Source organism: Buteo buteo, chromosome 15 (genome assembly GCF_964188355.1).
Source record: "Buteo buteo chromosome 15, bButBut1.hap1.1, whole genome shotgun sequence".
Lineage (NCBI taxonomy): Eukaryota > Metazoa > Chordata > Aves > Accipitriformes > Accipitridae > Buteo > Buteo buteo.
The window spans coordinates 3,756,580-3,774,197 of NC_134185.1; the positions used below are offsets into that span (position 1 = coordinate 3,756,580).

Genomic DNA, 17,618 nt, shown 5'->3' on the forward strand with positions numbered 1-17,618 from the left:
TCATTTTAATTTATTATTTACATTCCAAAAGCAGCTGAGACCAAGACTTCTGTGTGCTATGCATGGTCCAAAACCAACAACATATTGGCCCCTGCCATCTTTAAAATGTGATTTTAAAGTCTAGCAGGAACATGGAAAAAAAAAAGAGGGGGGTGAACATAGAGATCGAGCAAAAGGAAGCAAAATAATGCAATATCAGATAACATGCTAAATAGTTCAATAGCTTTCCTACCAGTGTTTTATACAAGCATAAGAGCACAGTAGAGTTTTTATGAGGACTGATCACTTTACTGTTGTTACTGGAATGAAAAGAACCTCTTTGTTCTCTCTTAAGCTCTGCCTTCTTGTTGTGTGATGCCTTTCCCACAGTACATCCTGAGGCACGTGTGAGATTTGGGAGTTCAGCTTTATGGACTGTCTTTTATGTTGTCTTTTGGGCTTGACTAAAGACACATTGAACTTTGTTAATCCTCAAAATCTGGAAATACGCTCTGGGGTCAATGAACAGCTGGACGAGTTCCAGCAAAAGTTCTACTATTCTGTGTTACGGTGCTAGCTGATGCTCTTTTAATTTGCTACCCAGACACAGCTTGTGAGCAGATGAGGCAAATGGCAACATTTCACAGTAAAAAAATCACAAATCAAGTTCTTGTTTGCTTTTGCTTGTTCCAAAGAAAGTAGTTCATAATGTTATGTATACAGTATCAGATCGCTGAATTTACTCAAATGAATTTTTCTTCTCTTCTCACACCTTTTTCTCCACTATTATTTTCGTACAAGATTACTTTCAATGCCTCCTTCTAAAATGAATAGGAACTGCACAAAAGGATTTCTGCAAGCAAGCTTCTTGCCTAATTACTTATTACAGTATTCTGAAGACTGAGGGAGGTATTTCTGCTGAAATATTTGTTAAAAAAAAAAACAATTAACTGCCTCAGTTCTCCTCACTGAAACTGTTGTTGAAAATATTGGATTGTACAATTATGCTTGTACCTGTGTACTCGTGGTACAGAGTAGATTCCTTCCCTGTCCATGCTGCAGCGAGCAGGTGTTCTCCCAAGTCTTAAGTATTTCTAGGGCTTGGGCAAGCCTGTTTTGGTCCATAATAGTCTCCAGCTGCTACAAAGACAACTTAAAACCATAGATGTAACTTGAAGCAGCCACTTTACCCAACCCTGGTTTGTGTTACATATGTCTAGTCTATCTCAAGACCGGTTGAGAATGTAACCAAAGTATGATCCAACAGCATGAAAAAAAAGTATTTAGATCGTCTATGTCAGAGGATGATTTCACTTTTTAAATTGCTTTCATGAAAGTTATTTTGAACCTTTTGATAACTGTACTATTTTTATTACGTATTCTATCCTTTTATTTGGGTTTGTGTGTTTGTTTTTTTAAATGAAACCTCACACATCCACACAAAGCAGCTGGGGAGATGTGGAAGTGACAAAAGGTATCTTTACACTCTTGATTCTACTTCACCACCAAATTATGTTACATTAGTCATCCTTCCCTCTCTATGTCAGTAATAAGGCCAAGTTAAAAAGCAATTGAAGATACATTTACAGAGACGGTGTCAGCATTTTGGTTGCCAGTTGCACAGAATTTTCTCTTCAGCCCTTCTGCTTGGAGTGAGGTCTGTCTCAGGTCATTTATGTTTTCTTTAATTTAGCTTCAATTTGGAAGAACTTGTGTTTGTACACATAAATTCATATGCATATTTAAAAATAGGTTGTTGAAACCATGCACTCTTTTTCAGCCTTGGGTGGCCTTGTGACATGTCTGTGATACACTATGAATTTTCCTGGGAAGCTGAATCAGCTTTAAGAATTAGTCAGATCCGCAAGTTCAGCTTCTTATCAGGAGGATTATTCTACCAGCATATGCATTTTGGATTACCTTTATTACTGGCCCTGTACAGGTCTACTGGGAGAGCTACCACCAAAGCATGCTCTCTTGGCTGATATGCAGGAGCAATTCATAATTCAATTTGCATTTCCTGAAAACATTGACTGTTCCGAATTAGCACCTTTGTGTTGTTAGCGCTACAGAAGAGAGCACCATAATCAGCTTCCACCTAAACCCTCGCTCTTGTATTGACTAGCCAAGCTGGGCTGGCAGAGGTGAAGGGTGTACTTCCCCATAGTAAACTAGATTATAACAAGGACTACCTTAGCATTTACTCCTTTCAGAGCTCTTGGTTGTTTAATGAGTGGCAACAGTGGTCGTACAGCAGTTCCTCTGAGGAAGACCAACCAGTTCCTTGCTACCTCATGGCAGTAGATTAAAGCCGCAGTCCAGCCCATGGAGTTCCTTTCAGAACATGGACGTTGAGAAATTATTGGTGCCCAAAGAGAAGAAAATGGGTGAAACATGACAACTTCAGAATCCTTCAGTATAAAATCCATGATTCCCTGATAAACATAGTAATTCTGTCATCATAGTCTACTATTTTGTCTTCTCTTTAACAGGACGAACTTTGTTATAATGGCTTTAATATTATAATAGCTTTAATATTTAATATTTTTGCCTGTGTTTAGAATTTTCACACCTTTTTTCTCAGTAAAGTAGGTTCTGATACTCATTTTGTTCTTCTGGTACAGATTAAAGAGCACCTCGCCAAGGGACAGAGGATGTTGGCTGGTGATGGCATGTCCCAAGTAACCAAGACACTATTGGATTTAACTCAGAGGAAAAACTTCTATGCAGGGGACCTTCTTATTTCTGTGGAAATTCTCAGAAATGTTACAGACACATTTAAAAGAGCAAGTTATATCCCTGCATCTGACGGGGTGCAGGTAAGAGAACATTGTAAGGATAATGTTTCAGTTGATGGAGTTTATGTCAGTGTACTGCATGTCACCTATTTTACCCACTGAGGAAACTAAATCTTCTGAATGATAGACATAAACATTGTTCACACAAAACTAAGATACAAGTGTAAAATAGGAGAAGACTCAGCTACATTTAAGGAGACACATATCCAAAACAAAGCACCAAGTAAAAAATGTAAAATCCTTTCTTTGTAAAATTTCCAGGATCTTTCTCTTTCATGGTTTGGTTTGATTGATAGGGATGTGTTGGTATTTTTTTGCACTAAGCAATTCACTAGTGTTGTTTGTTCTAGTTCATTTCAGTTCAAAAATCTATCCACAGTTTAGTTATGTAATTCTGGCATTGCTTCTTCAGTTCAAATAAATAAAACTCATTAAAAGTGCACAGGAGTGATGGATAGTAAGTTTGATATAAATTTTCTATTTCACGTGTTAGATTAACTCTTTTTGTGCAAGAGGCCAATTAAAATATTATCAGAAGTAAACCCACTGTAATTATTTCCACATAACGGGCTGCACAACTCATTGTGTAATGTTCATTAAAATAAATATTTCACAGGACTTCCAGATCAGGATATTGGTTTCATCTATATCTGAGAATTTTAGACACTTTTCAAAGACTGTAGATGTACTGAAAAAGAATACTAAGAAGGTATATGTATATATTATTTATGAAAAATAGAGTTTCGTGATAGTTCATAAATTAATAATGAAGTTATTAATGCAGGTCATGTGTACGTATTTATTTGTATAAAGGCAAGCATAGATTATAAACACATTTTAGAATATATGCATGCAGATAAATGGAGGTATCTTGGAAAAGACAATTTTTCCAGAGTTAAGTTTTCAAGAGCTTGCTATTATATTTTCAGTTTTCTTGTTTTTCTGTGCACAAAGAAAAATGAACTTCCGTATAAAACCAATGTTTCTTGTGTTGGCCTGTAGCCAGCTGAAAGTAATATTTTTGAACAGTGCTTTTCAAAAAGCATTTTGGCTGGACAATCCTTTTGTTTTTTAATTGCATAAGAGTCAATATGTTCTCCTACTTTCAGTAAGTTTTACTATTAAGCAGGGTGTTATTTACTGAAATTTTTTCATGCATTCAGCAGTCTGACAGCCCAATGTAACTTCTTCATGCTTCACAGGCACTACACAAATCTGTGGTAAAACCAGCCTTGAGAAACTGATTTTATTCATGGGCTTAGCAGATCAGGTCATTTGCACTTTACATACATTAGAAAGTATTTGATTCTTTTCCCACTAATGACAGTGCCAAAAGATCTGTTCCCTTCAGCAATGTAGAACTGTTTCCAAAATACATAATAGTATACTGGCAGAACTTGCAAAAATGGTTAGTATTTTTTAAAATATTTTTTGATTAATCATTTTGAAGTGAAGAAATGAGAAAAGGCAAAAATTGGTAAACCCTATTGTGAAGGAAATAAGGAAGGATTTCTCAAGCCAAAGAAATAACTGTATTTTGGGATTTAGATGCCTAAATACCAAGAGCTCCTAAACCCTGCTGAAAAAAAGGCACTGAAACTCAAAAAAAAAAAAAAAAAAAAAAGTTTAACAAATTGCAGGCTAAGGTAAAATCCAAACCCCAATGCATAGTGTTCAGGAAAGTATATAAAATCAGAATGAAGTGTATGTTTTGCACAGGGGATATATTAAGCAATGCTCCTGTTACTGACTTCTGATGATATAAAATGAAATCCCGGCTCAGTAACATCAGCTTAAATTTTACTATCAATTTCTGAGAAACCAGGATTTCCCCATATGTAAACAAATGTCATATGCTACCATACTCTGGAGGATTGTATTTAATTTTTATTTTCACTATCACATATTTTCATACTTTCTAGTCCATCATCAAAGTAAGTGACAAAAAAGTGAAAATGAAATTAATTTGCAGAAGAATACCAAGATTCTTCTTTATGAGGAAGCTCTGTGTGGTGCTCTAATTCCATTCTATTTTTTGCACTAGATAAAGATTAGAATTTCTTAGGTGTTGGGTTTTTGTTTTAAACAATTTCTCAGAAAAGCGTGAGTGAGGTTTAAAATCTCTGAAAGTCATAATTCATCATTTCACATGATGTCAGCAAAGTAGATTATGAATTATGGGTAATAGTATTTTTAAAGGTCCATACAAAACCAACACATCCACGTCCATTAAAACTGAGAAAGGAAAAGCATGTATATCTGAGTATATTTGTTTCTTATACATTCCATCCATCTGGATAGTTCCTCTACTGTCTACAATCTCTGGCTTATATCCACTATTAATATTCATGAATAGTGCAAAAGATGTGATTCAGACACTACATAACAAAAAGAATGAACAGAAAAGTGAGATCAAATTTGAAAATTTCAGGCTAATTACTCAAAATGAAGATGCCACTACCTGATATGATGCATAGAAAATGCCACTTGTTTAGGCAGACCGACAGCAGGATAAAGCTTCTAAAGTATGTATGTCTAGTGCCAAGTTATTTATTATATCACTGTTTTTCTTTTTGCATATTTTAACCATTTTTGCAACAATATTTATGCATATATTGCATATACAGCGTCATGAAGAAAAATAACCATGTTTGAGGCAGCTAATATGGAAGGTACCGTGCATCAGTGACTGAAAACTGCAGTACAGTAGTAGAAATAGCAGAAGACAAGAGTCATGTAATTATTCTACAAGCAAGGTCTTTCTCTTAATATGGGAATTCCTTTAAAATACACTGTGTAGGTACACTGAGGCTATGAGATGGCCACTGTGCTATTAATCGTGTAAGAAGGATTGTACCTGGAACATAAGTAAAATTTTAAGTAAGCATAATGTAAGGAACATTCTGGGACACTTTCCAGAACTGGTCTAAGAGTGCTCGAAGTACCTTCTAAGGAGAGGATGGCAGGACAGGAGCTACCTTTCAGGACAGACGGCAAAGCGAGTTGTGCAATCCCCTGATCCAGTGACCAACAGGAGACAAGGTTTCTCCCCAAAGAAGTTCAAGCAGTATAATCCCATTTATATTAGCCACAGGGACCATTGCTGTCAGTCAGGGATTAACAGGATTGCCCAATGCTTTTTTCCCCGCACCTTCCCCCTCCCACACACATTCCCTATGCTGAAGTCCAAAAGTGGAGGTGACTCAAGGCTATCCATTAATTCCTCCTAGGGAGGGATTCTTCTCTAGCTGTATAAAAGGATTTATGACAGCTTTATTCCTGCAGAGAGGGTCAAAGAACTTGGACTGGAACAGACAACTGCAGCCATTGTATTGCAGAAGAAAAAGACTGAAAGGAAGGAAATTAAATTAGGAAAACATAATTGTCCATTCCTGACTGTAACTGGCATTATCCTCAGAAAAGCCTGGGCAAAAATAAAGGATTTCAAAATTTGGCTCTGGCTGTCACAACATTTTCTATAGTGGCCAGTTCAGTAATACGTAAGCCCTGCCATGAAAGGAAGGAGCTTGATTCTACAAGGAGGTCCAGTGTGTACTGCAGTAATACCATCGGTTCACATCCATAATGCTTCTAAAATTTAGCCTTCATACCTGTCAATCATTTTACTAAAGGGCAATGTTGTTTCTTGCAGCATTAATGCAATGAACAAGAGAATAGTCAAAGTAGGTGAAAGACTTTTTAACCCCTATCCCCCTGTCACATTTTTGGAGTGCATCTCATATCTATTCATCTCTCTGTTTAATTCACAAAGCAGCGGTATTGCTGACTGAAAAATCTTCATGCATCTCAGCCTCCACTGCTACCATAAATATGACATCAACCAGAGATAGAAATAGGGAAAAAAAAGATCTCAAGAAGCAAGGTATTCTTGGCCCTAGGTTCATCTACATCATTTAGGGTTTATTGACAAGTACTAAGTACATATTAAATCAGTTATAGCTCATCTTTTGTTGGTGCTTGAGTCTACGAGTATTTATAAGCTTTTTCACATTATATTTCTATTATTTTTTGGTCATGTTAATGCTTTCATGTAACTAAAATAAACATAAGGTTTAATGAACACATAACATTATTAGGAAAGCCCTGTAATCCGCAAGAAGCATTTATACCTCCTAGTGATTTTCAGACAATCTAGGCTACTCTTAGGTAGATCACGTTACATGGACATGGATACTTTTGCAATTAAGGCTTAGACTGTTTCTGCAGGGGAATCAGTGGCTGCAATGTACTGCAAAACTAGCTTTGAACCAGCTCGTTAGTATGAAAATTATCCCACACTGAGCTCCATGCTGCTGCAGCTAGACTACTGCTGGCACCCTAACGAGTTAAAGCTGGCTAAAATTTCTGTCCACTGCATCTCCACGGTATTACACTGGAAGAGCGCAGAACCATCATACTTTAAAAGTGTTTTCCTCAGGCAAAATCCCCCTAAGGCCAACTCTACCTAGTAGAACTCTTTGCCAAAATCATAATATCCTAGAGTAGATGTGGTTATAGTGCCATGAAACTGCTTTGGCCAGTATAGTTTATTTTACTTGGGGGACCAATAAAGCTGTACATTTTTCCTAGCTGAGGTTGCATTTACACAATTGTGATTTCCCAACCTGGTTAACCTGGCAAATCCTTTGTAATGAATACTAAACATAACTCTTTTCAGTATGTTTTATTTTGCTACTGAATACCTAAAAGAGATGAAATGTATTCTTGGTATATAAGCAATATGTAGCTGCATTTTCCTCTTCTTATCTTCAACTAGACTGGAAATTTCCCATCTGTATCACTGCAAATTGGATCAAACCATGAGAACATTTTTCTTTTATGTCCTGTCTTTAATCCCCATCATCCTGTCCCAATACATGTCATTTTTACAGGAGCTTGCTGAGCCATTTCCTTTCTTTTAATGAAATTTTGTGTTACTGAAGCTTATGGATATTTTGCTACTGACTTCAGTGGGAGAAGAATTGTGCCTTCATTAATGTGCAGGATTATTTTGCCCAAGTTCACCAAAGTGTCAGTCACCTCTATATTAGATTTCCCAAGTTAAAGCAATTTTTATCCATGTAAATTTTATGGTTACCATAATTAACTTCCTAATGATGAGGCAAAGATGGATCCTCTCACTTGTCAAGTAGTTAGTGTTAGGACTAGATTAAACTGGTAAAAATGTTTTTATGTAAAAGTAGTTTTTATGTGCAAATAGTTCTCACAAGTTTTTTTTTGAATATGTATCCTACAGTGTTTTACTTATATGGTTGTGACACACCTAAAATGTCTGCAATATCTCATATTTTGAAATTAATGTCTTTTCAAGCACAACCACAGTATCCATAGTGCACTAAGGTTGGAGGTTATTTCTGCTCTCCTTTCAGTCATGGTGCAGTCAAATGCTTTGCACTTTCATTAAATAGTGAGTTAAAGTTACTCCATACTTAAACCTTATTTAAGCCCTATTTATTCCCCCAAAATGGCTAAAAAGTAAGTGCAGGTGAGGGAATGACCATTAATCTGAGTTCCAATAGGGTCCTATGGTTGGTAAAAAACTTAAAGTTTTTTCAGAGTTTGCGAGGATCTTAATTGCACTCTTCAGCTAAGGTCAGTGGAAACCACATGTATCTTTTATGAAGGAACAGATAAATTATAATTGACAGGCTGTAGAAAAAATTGACATTCTGCACAAAAAGTGATACAGGGCTGAGAAGAATAGACTCTGTACAAATTCTTAGCTTTCAAAGATGAAGTTAGGAATACAAATTGGTAGAGAGAGCAGACAAAATTAGAAAGGAAAGTTCTCCACAAACACATGGAAGAAAGTGATTTTTAAAATGCATGATTTAAAAGCTAAATGCCCTGGCTTTTATTTGGTTTTTTTCCTTACAGTTAAATGCATAGGAGAATCAGATAAATAAATTAACAGTTTAAGGTCAAAGAAACTGAAATTAATTATTCTTTTTCTGTTGAAATTACTAAAAAGACAGAGCAAATCTAACTTTAAAAATCAGATGCACCTGGTTTCACATAGCATTTATCAATGAAATACCATTGTATGCCCTATTTATGGTCATTAAGGATCATTTTTATGTTTTGAATAGAAATTAGTGACCCTGAGCCTGGTGTTTTCTTAATGTACTTTGTTTATTTGCAAAACATATAGTTGTCTAGTTTCTGGAATGAGAACAATTTGAAAATAGAACACTGTCTCATTTAAAAGTTTAACAAGTTTAAAACAGTTTTTATTTTATACAAAGCAGTAGTATGGAACCTGATTATATGACCAGAAATGAACAATTAACTATAAAATATATGTGCCCTTTTATCAGTTTAATACAGGTTTTTTGTTACCTCATCTCTTCCACTGGCAGAAAATAGGCAGAAGAAGTGCATCTGTAATAGAGAATGGAAAACTTTCTTTATGTCAACTTAAGGATATGACTGTTTATGTCATTGAAAGTCATTTTACTTTGTCTTTTATTTAACTGATTTTTCAGAACTTCTTTCAAATTATTAGTAACCTCTTGGATGAAGAAAACAAAGAGAAATGGGAAGATGCGCAACAGGTAAGATTTGCATTTTGTAACCCATCAATTTAAAAAATTGGAAGCTATGCATGTTATGACATTCGCTGTGTCAGAAGCTACACATTATTTCAGTAAGTCATGACAAAGTGGAATGTATGGTTTCAAAAATCAGGTTAAACATACACCCTGCTGTAGGTGAAAGGAAATCTTAAGTGAGACAATATTTTGGAAAAAACTGATCCTTTTCAAAAAGGAGTAATTCCAGGACCCATTGGCTAATTCCTTAGATTAAAAATATATTAAGAATATAAAGTGCTTCTCTTGATGAACAGATTTTCATTGCATTCCATGGGATTATTCATTATGTCTTTCCTTTTATTGTAATGAAGCACGTACGAAAGATGAAAAATACTACTAAGGGCTAGCTGCAATGATGTTTTTATTAAACAGAACACTTCAGAACTCACCTGAAGAACTCATATGACACCATCAAACAACGTACAGAAATTTAAACAGTAGACTTTTTTAAAAAGGTTGCATTTAGGAGAAGAGTTGTGATCCTTAAGACTGACAAATTTCAGGACTAAGTTAGATATGATGATAGCACTTTATAAAGTAATAAAGTCTAAAAAAAATCATTGATTTATAAGAGAAGAGTTTACAATTCAAATGAAGACTTTTTTTTGCTTGGGTATAAGTATTTCCTATGTGCTTATACCAAGAACATAATAGGACAATGTTAGTATTTATGTTCATGAACATGATCATAGGACTATCAAATTTATTCAGATACAATTAACAGTGACAATGGGAATGAACAGATAGTTATGTACAGAGAAAAAATTATGGAGGTAGTCAAAAGCAGGGAAACATTTCTATATGAAGAATGATTAAACAAAGCAAGATATTTCAGTATGAAAAAGTCAACTGCACTTATTTGTAATAGAAGATTTTAAAATCAGAAGTGGATTGGAGAATGTGATGTAGGAATGATTAATCTGTTCACTTGTGCTTCTTGTAAAATAACTAAAGGACATCAAATAGTGGCAGATTCAGAATGAATACTAGGAGATACTTTTTCTACAGGAAGTCAAGTTGCAGAACTTCTTGCTGCTGAAAGCAGACAAGTTGAAAAGGTAAATAGACTAATGAATGAAAGAAACATCAGTATAGGACTGTTCGTGGAAAGGTCTTGGTTTTGCTTAAGGAATTCCTTTGGCAAAAAAGTGCTAAAGGCTGGGCAAGAATTCCAAAACTAGTATCACTATGTGCATGCCCCTTTATACTCTTCCTTAGACATCTGCTATTTGCCACTGTTAAAGGCAAGAAAATGGCTTACATAGATCTTTGATCTGCTCTTGTATGGTCATTGCTACTGTGTTATATAGATACTTGAAATTTGTTCACTTTTAATGTGGTTCTTAATAAATCACTAGGTGTTTAAAGGTCTTTGAAGCTATTTAACTTCATTTTTGTAAGTTCACCTTTATAATATGACTAAAAAAGGGAAGATCAGGACTTTTCACTACCAATTCAAACATTGCAGTAGACATATGATGCTGCAGCTGACCCATTGTAATTTAGCCAGGAATTGTATTTTTCTTTTGCTGTTTTTCTGTTCCTCTGTGTAAAAGCCAGCTACAAAAATAGAAAAAGTATGTCATTTTCCTTAGTGGTGGTGGATGGAAGCAGCAAAATCACAAGCATGTGGGCAGTTTCCATAAACAGCACCGTGATTAGGGAACCAATATTAAGCAACTATTTTAGCCCCTCTAATGAACAGACAGAATATCACTCCTTATGTTGTCAGCCTTGTCTTCTTCTGCCTCCACCCTGCCTGCTTAGCCATGCCATGTCCACCATCTGTCCCATGAAGATCAGGGCATGACAGCTCCTAAGAGGAAATGACAAGAACGTGAAGGTAATGAGAGAACAGATCTCCAGTTCCCTCCCCTCATTGCTGTTGCTCGAAGAAGTGGTGTTGAAAAAGGGAGAAGAGATGAGACAAGTTATTTCTACTCTTCCGTAGCTCCTTCCCTCTGCCTTGTAATTCTTGGTCTCGCAGACCTGAGTACAGCACTGGTGGGCAGGCAGGAACCCAAGCAAGCACCAAGATGAGCTGAAGGCAGGAGTCGCGGGGCCATAGCTGCCTGGTGACAAAGCTCGGGAATTCACTAAATCTTGGACTCCTGAGCTATGGCACCCAAAGAAACCATACCACTGGTCTTGTTACTGTTCTTGGGCAGTTACACAAGCAGTCTCAAAGACACTGTTGAAGCAAGCAGCTCTTCATACCAGCTAGGAAGGGCGAGCTGGACTCCCAAGTACTCCTAAGATACTTTTTTTCTTTCACTGTTGAAAAAAAAAGCTTTCCTATACAAAATATTATTTTCTATCATATTTTGGATAAAACATGGAGAAGTTATGGTTAAATAGAATTGGATTTTAAAACAGAAACAATATTATTTGAAATTACTACATCCTGTGTGAAGACTTTTTTAGTTTTTGTGTCAAAATCAAGGTAGGAATTGAACTTGAAAAGACTGTGCACAAGTCAGTATGTGCTGCGAATACAACCTAATGCAAACACTATTGACTTATTATAAAAGAGTAAAGGTGATTCTGTTTCCACTTCAGCCACTCAGCTGACTTTTTTTTTTTGTAGTGAAACATTGCAAACCAACGGGCAGTCTAACCAACTTTTTTTGCCAGCTTTCATGGTTTTCTTGAAGTCCACAGCTACTGTTAGCATAGATCTCTTAGCCTGTTTTCTGGATTCCTTGCTGGAAAGAAAATCTTACTCACTGTCAGCAAATTGCTGACTTTCTATCAAGTATACAGCTGCAATGCCTCAGCACATCCTTTTTTCTAGATTAAATGCCAGCAGTTGATATCATTAATTACAGGTTATATAGCATTCAGATAAGCGGCACTCACTTTAATACTTGCCTTTTGTTAAGAGCTGATGTAGAGCACTGCACCCAGGAAACCACTTCAAGTCCACAATGTGTAAGTTTATACTGGTGTTACAAAACACAGGAGCTATTCTGCATATTCTTCATCACCATCTGCTGGCATCCTATTGATTAACCAGTACTTCAGATATATTAAAATGAAGAGTACCTCTATAACACTGACTGTTCAACAGTTTCTGCTGAAGTTATTAGTATAAGATTTTATGTGCAAGAACTAGGGTGAAAAAATCTTTTCACTGAAATTTATCCTTAGTATGTAATCTGCGAGTGTGTGTGCTATGGACGAGATGGATGCAAAAAACACACTTACTGCCTCAGTAACTCATCATTAGAAAAATGAAAGTTAAGTCTCCTTCACCTGAAGCAGCATTTGTAGCATGTTAGGATCATAAATGTCACAACAAAGTCTTCATAAAAATAGTATTGCTGCCCTGCCTTTTGTAAAAACATCCATGTAGAGAACAAAGCACATTGTGAAATTCTCTGTCCCGAACCGAGCAGCTATGGATATAGACAGGTAAAGCAAGATGAAGATGAAGTGCAGCATACTGGAATTTATACTCTCTATAGGAATTTTTTAGAGCCTGTAGTCCCAGTAGTGGTAAGAATGCATTGAATGTTGCTCATAAAGTGAAATTTGGACTTCTCACTGATATGAAGAAAAAAGTACCATGAACAGGCTATCCATTCTTTTTCTATTGCAAAATACTGTATTACTGAAAATTGTCCTGTTCATAACAGGCCATAAAACCCCAAAATTATTTTTTATGTATGTCATATGAGCAGAATTTTTAAGCTTATTAATAACTGTTTTCATCTTTAATGCAGTTTTGATGATGCATCATTATTGTGGAATATAACAGTTTTTAATGTTTTTGTGATCATAGTAGCTTACAGCTTTGCAAATAAGTTGTATTTCTTGGAAATGTACCAGTCCTTACCATTTTGAAAGTCATATTGAGAGGCTGTATTAGCAATGCAAAGGCTACTGCAATTTATTTTAGTTTACTGTATCCAGTTCTGGGCTCCCCGGTACAAGACATGGATGTAATGGAATGAGCTTAGCGAAGAGCCATGAAGATGTTTAGGTGACTGGAGCATCTGATATGCAAGGAGAGGATGAAAGAGCTGATGCTATTTTGCTTGGAAAAGAGAAAGCTCAGTGGGCATCCTGTCAGTATTAAAAATTCCTGGAGTGGGGGAGTAAAGAAGACTGAGCCAAACTCTTCTCAGTGGTGTCCAGTGACAGGACAAGAAGCAAGCGCCAAAAATTAAAATGCAGCAAATTCCATTTAAATATAAGGAAAACCTTTTCACTATGAGAGTGATTGAATGCTAGAACATGTTGCGCAGACAGGCTCTAGGAAGATGTTCAAAATCCAATTGGATGTGGTCCTGGGCAACCTGCTAAGCTGATCTTGCTCTGAGCATGGAGTTGAACATGAGGTCCCTTCCAACCTCACCTATTCAATGATTCTACTACTCCACATCAGCAATGAAAATAGTATTACCAGTAACAATTTATATTATTTAAAGCAACAAAGTTTTCTTCATGCTGGAGAGGCCATGGTAAGATTTGCATTCAGCTGTTTGTGTCAATAGTTCTGAAGTTATAGAAGATATCTTCCAGAGGAAGGAAGAATATCTTAATTAGAATTATCCTGGAATATGAAATGCTTTAACCATTAATGAAAGCAAAAATTTTTTTGATAAGTGCAGTGTCTTAGAGCAAACATTCCACATTTTCAGTGCAAAGCTGATTTCACATAGCTTTATGGGAAGTAGTGTCTGTTCACATTAGGATCTAATGACAAATTGGTTGGTTTACAGTGAAAGAAAATGTTTAGTATTGAAACATGGGAAGAGCAGTTTGATTGTTAAGTGTCACATTTCCTTTGATGGCATTTAGATGTTATTTGAATTTGCTGCCGTAGAGATTTTGATATTATAGTTAACAGCATGTCTGACCTTCCTTTGTTAGATCTATCCAGGCTCGGTGGAGTTAATGCAGGTGATTGAAGATTTTATACACATTGTTGGAATGGGAATGATGGACTTTCAGAATTCATACCTAATGACTGGAAATGTAGGTAAGAAATAGGAATTTCTTCTATCAAATTTATGACCTATTGAAAATCAGAAATTGCAAGTATGTACTATAGAGTTGCTGCTTCTATCACAATCCAGATTGGGCTCCTGCTCCAGATTATCTCTGTTGCTTGGTTATCTCCTCTCTGGTTTAACACACTCAGTATGCCTTACACATTGGAATTCTCCATAATCGTATCTCAAGATCTAAATGCAAAGTTGCAGACTCTAAATAAAATTCAGAAAATACTCATCAGAATACTACGAATTGTAGGTATATGTTAGAGCATCCCCAGGATATACAGTGTTTCAAATGGTAATTTAGAGTAGCTTGCTAATTAAGATAATAATGATATATTTAATAGCTTGAGAAATGTTAATTTTGTTGACATTATCTCTTTTAATAGTCTATTCTCCCAAAGAACAGTCTTTGCACATGTTATAGTGTGTTAATAATCAGCATAGACAGATAAGCAATAATTGAAAAAAAATAATCTATTAATTGCCAAAATAATTTAAGCCTATGGTTTCTTACATCAGTTTTTTCTATGTGTCAGAGTTTCAAAATTTTATTCAGATTTATTTTTCAAATTTTGTTTTCAGCACTGGAGAGTTGCCAGGCAATATAATCAAATAATAACAGACATCAAATATGAAGATTCTTAGCAACTGAATTCCACTTCTTACTAGCCATAAATGCTTCTGCAATATTGCAGCATTTTATTAAAAATTCAACCAAAAATATCAGGTTGAAAACCTATTTTCTAAGCAGTCTGTCTTTGCTTAGTATCTTCCTTATTCAATTAACTTTCTATAGCTGCACTTCTATAATGCCAGGAAAGTATTAGGTATTTATGTAATGAAAAAATTCAAAATGTATGTTTGTCTGATAGCAAAACTGGTGCCAATACATTCTTTCAGATTTTCAGTCAGCATCGTCCTGCACCTATACATCAGTCAGTTCTTCAGCAAGTCATTGAACTTGGTTAGAAAATATGGTAATTTAGGAATTAGTTGGCAGAATAAAGCAGGGAAATTGTTGGAATGTCCCTATTGAAAATCTAACTTTCTGTGCAATAATAAGTATTTATTAGTGTTGTCTGGTTCATATTTAGATTGCCAGGACTGTAAACACTAGCTCCTGTAAGGCACAGCCTTGTATTGGAGACAGGTCAAAGAACTCACCAAAAAGAGCTCTGGCAGTCTTCAAATGTTTAAAACATTTCAGTAGGCAGTATGGGGAACTTTAGCTTTTAACCAGTGATTTTTTTATTTCTGTTGTTTACTGTTTGCACTGTAGTACCACTTAAAGCTTCTTCCAGTTGTCAGTCCTTCATTATGCTAGACCCTGCACAAATTTATAAAGAAATGTATCTTTCCTGAAATGCTTGTTCCATGGCATTTTTATGACAAAATAAAAAGATGAGTTTATTTAAAGAGCACAGCCCATGCTGCTTGGCATGTTGTACTGTATTGTGATCTGTTTGTCCTCTGAAAAATGTGAAAAAACCACTGAAAAATGTTTTAAGAAGATGCATTCAAATTGTCTGTGTTTCTACATATTCATGGCTTCAAATGGGAAACAGGAACAACTTTCCAATTGAATCTGAAACCGTGCTGTGCACTGGCTAGTCTAGATAACTGCATAATCTTAACAGTCTTTCTTTTTATTATCTTTCTCTTCCCACATACAAGATATTTTTAGGCACACAGGAGTAGGTCTGTTCTTAACTATATAACCAGCCAAGGAATAGAAAGAAACTGAGAAAAGTAAAATGAATTTATAGGTTTATTGTGACTACCTAGCTCTATGCCTTGACACATTGGCATGAGTTTATCCTCTTTGCTCGGTCAACCATCGAAAAAGGACAGGGTCACTGCTGTGCAATTCATTGACCAGAATACTTGAGCTCAGGTGACATGGTGAGATGGGGACCGAAGGTTGTTATCAGCAAGGAGTCATTTCTTATTTTCACAAACAAGGAAGGAATGTATCTGGAATAATTCAGTTTTAGTGTAGTTATCCTCAGGGGGTTGGTGTATCTGTGTCTGACTGGCTATGTACTTGGAACTTAGGGAACATTTATGTTGATCTCAGCTGAGAGGAATGAACTATGCAGTTGTTGCTGTCTTGTCTTAGCATTAATTCTGCTGTACCAACAAGAGTTTAAAAGTATGTGAGGTCTTGTTTATAATTTCTAATAACATTCTTGTCATTTAAGTCAGCAAACACATTCCATGCAGGAAGCAGATATGTGCAGAAAGGAGGCCCAACTTTTACATATTCATCTTTAAACAGGACTATCCAATAGTTTTTCCATAGTTATTGACCATAAAATATTCCCTCAGCACCTTCAGATATTTTAAATGCCTTTTGCCATATTTTCATTTTAGACTCACTTTACAGTTCAGGTATATGAGAAAAAGGATTCAGTACTAAAGGATGAACTGCTGCTTCTTGTCAGAAAAAACATCCAGTTCTGTAGCAAATTTCACAGTATTGCACTGAGTTCTTGGTTTCCTTCTACTAATTTCAGTTTACAAGTTAATTTCTAATTCAGTGACACTATAGTGGTCCATATACAATTTGAACATCTAATTGTGTTTGACAGATATGCTAATCTCCTGAGATCCTCCACAAATGGAATTTATTTTCTCTTTCCTTCAAGACACAGAAGCAAGTAACTGTGGCTTAATAAGTTACTACACAACAGCCACACTAAAATGACCATCCATTGCACATTCTCAGCTCAGGACACATGGGAAATGATGAAAGTTACCTTAACTATATGGTAGGCTATACCAAGCCACATTATTATACATTTTAAAGTAGCTAAGAAGGTCCGTAAGGACAGTTGCCACGCCACTGTTAAATTTTTCAGTGTGGTGGCTTCTAACTCCAATTTTTCCTTGCTTCTGATCAAAACATCAGAGACTGATTCCAAATCCAGATGATCCAGTATCTGTGCTTTGGGGTTTATTTAGGCAACTCGGTCAAGTCAAATGCATTTCCATTAAAGCAAGGCCCATCTCCTCTTAGCTCTTCTCTCAAGGATAGAGAATATGCTATGAAAAACTTAACAAATGTAAAAGCAACAATTTGCTTTGATCGTGCATGTCTAGGACAGATGGTATTTGTTTTATTTGTGTGCTCTCAGTTCTACATTATATTCCCTTAAGAAATGATTACATGAAATAAAAGCCTCTGATAGGAGGCGGAAGCCTCCTTCCTCATCCTGCCC

General features: G+C 35.8%; 1 protein-coding gene across 1 annotated transcript in view; it reads left to right on the forward strand.

Moving 5' to 3' along the window:
- ADGRB3 (adhesion G protein-coupled receptor B3) overlaps window positions 1–17,618 on the forward strand; it is a 460,271-nt gene that overhangs the window by 222,550 nt on the left and 220,103 nt on the right. The window contains exons 10-12 of the mRNA XM_075046423.1: window positions 2,604–2,798; window positions 9,284–9,352; window positions 14,270–14,378. Of these exons, the coding sequence (XP_074902524.1) occupies window positions 2,604–2,798; window positions 9,284–9,352; window positions 14,270–14,378 (373 nt within the window). The remainder of the gene's footprint in view (window positions 1–2,603; window positions 2,799–9,283; window positions 9,353–14,269; window positions 14,379–17,618) is intronic.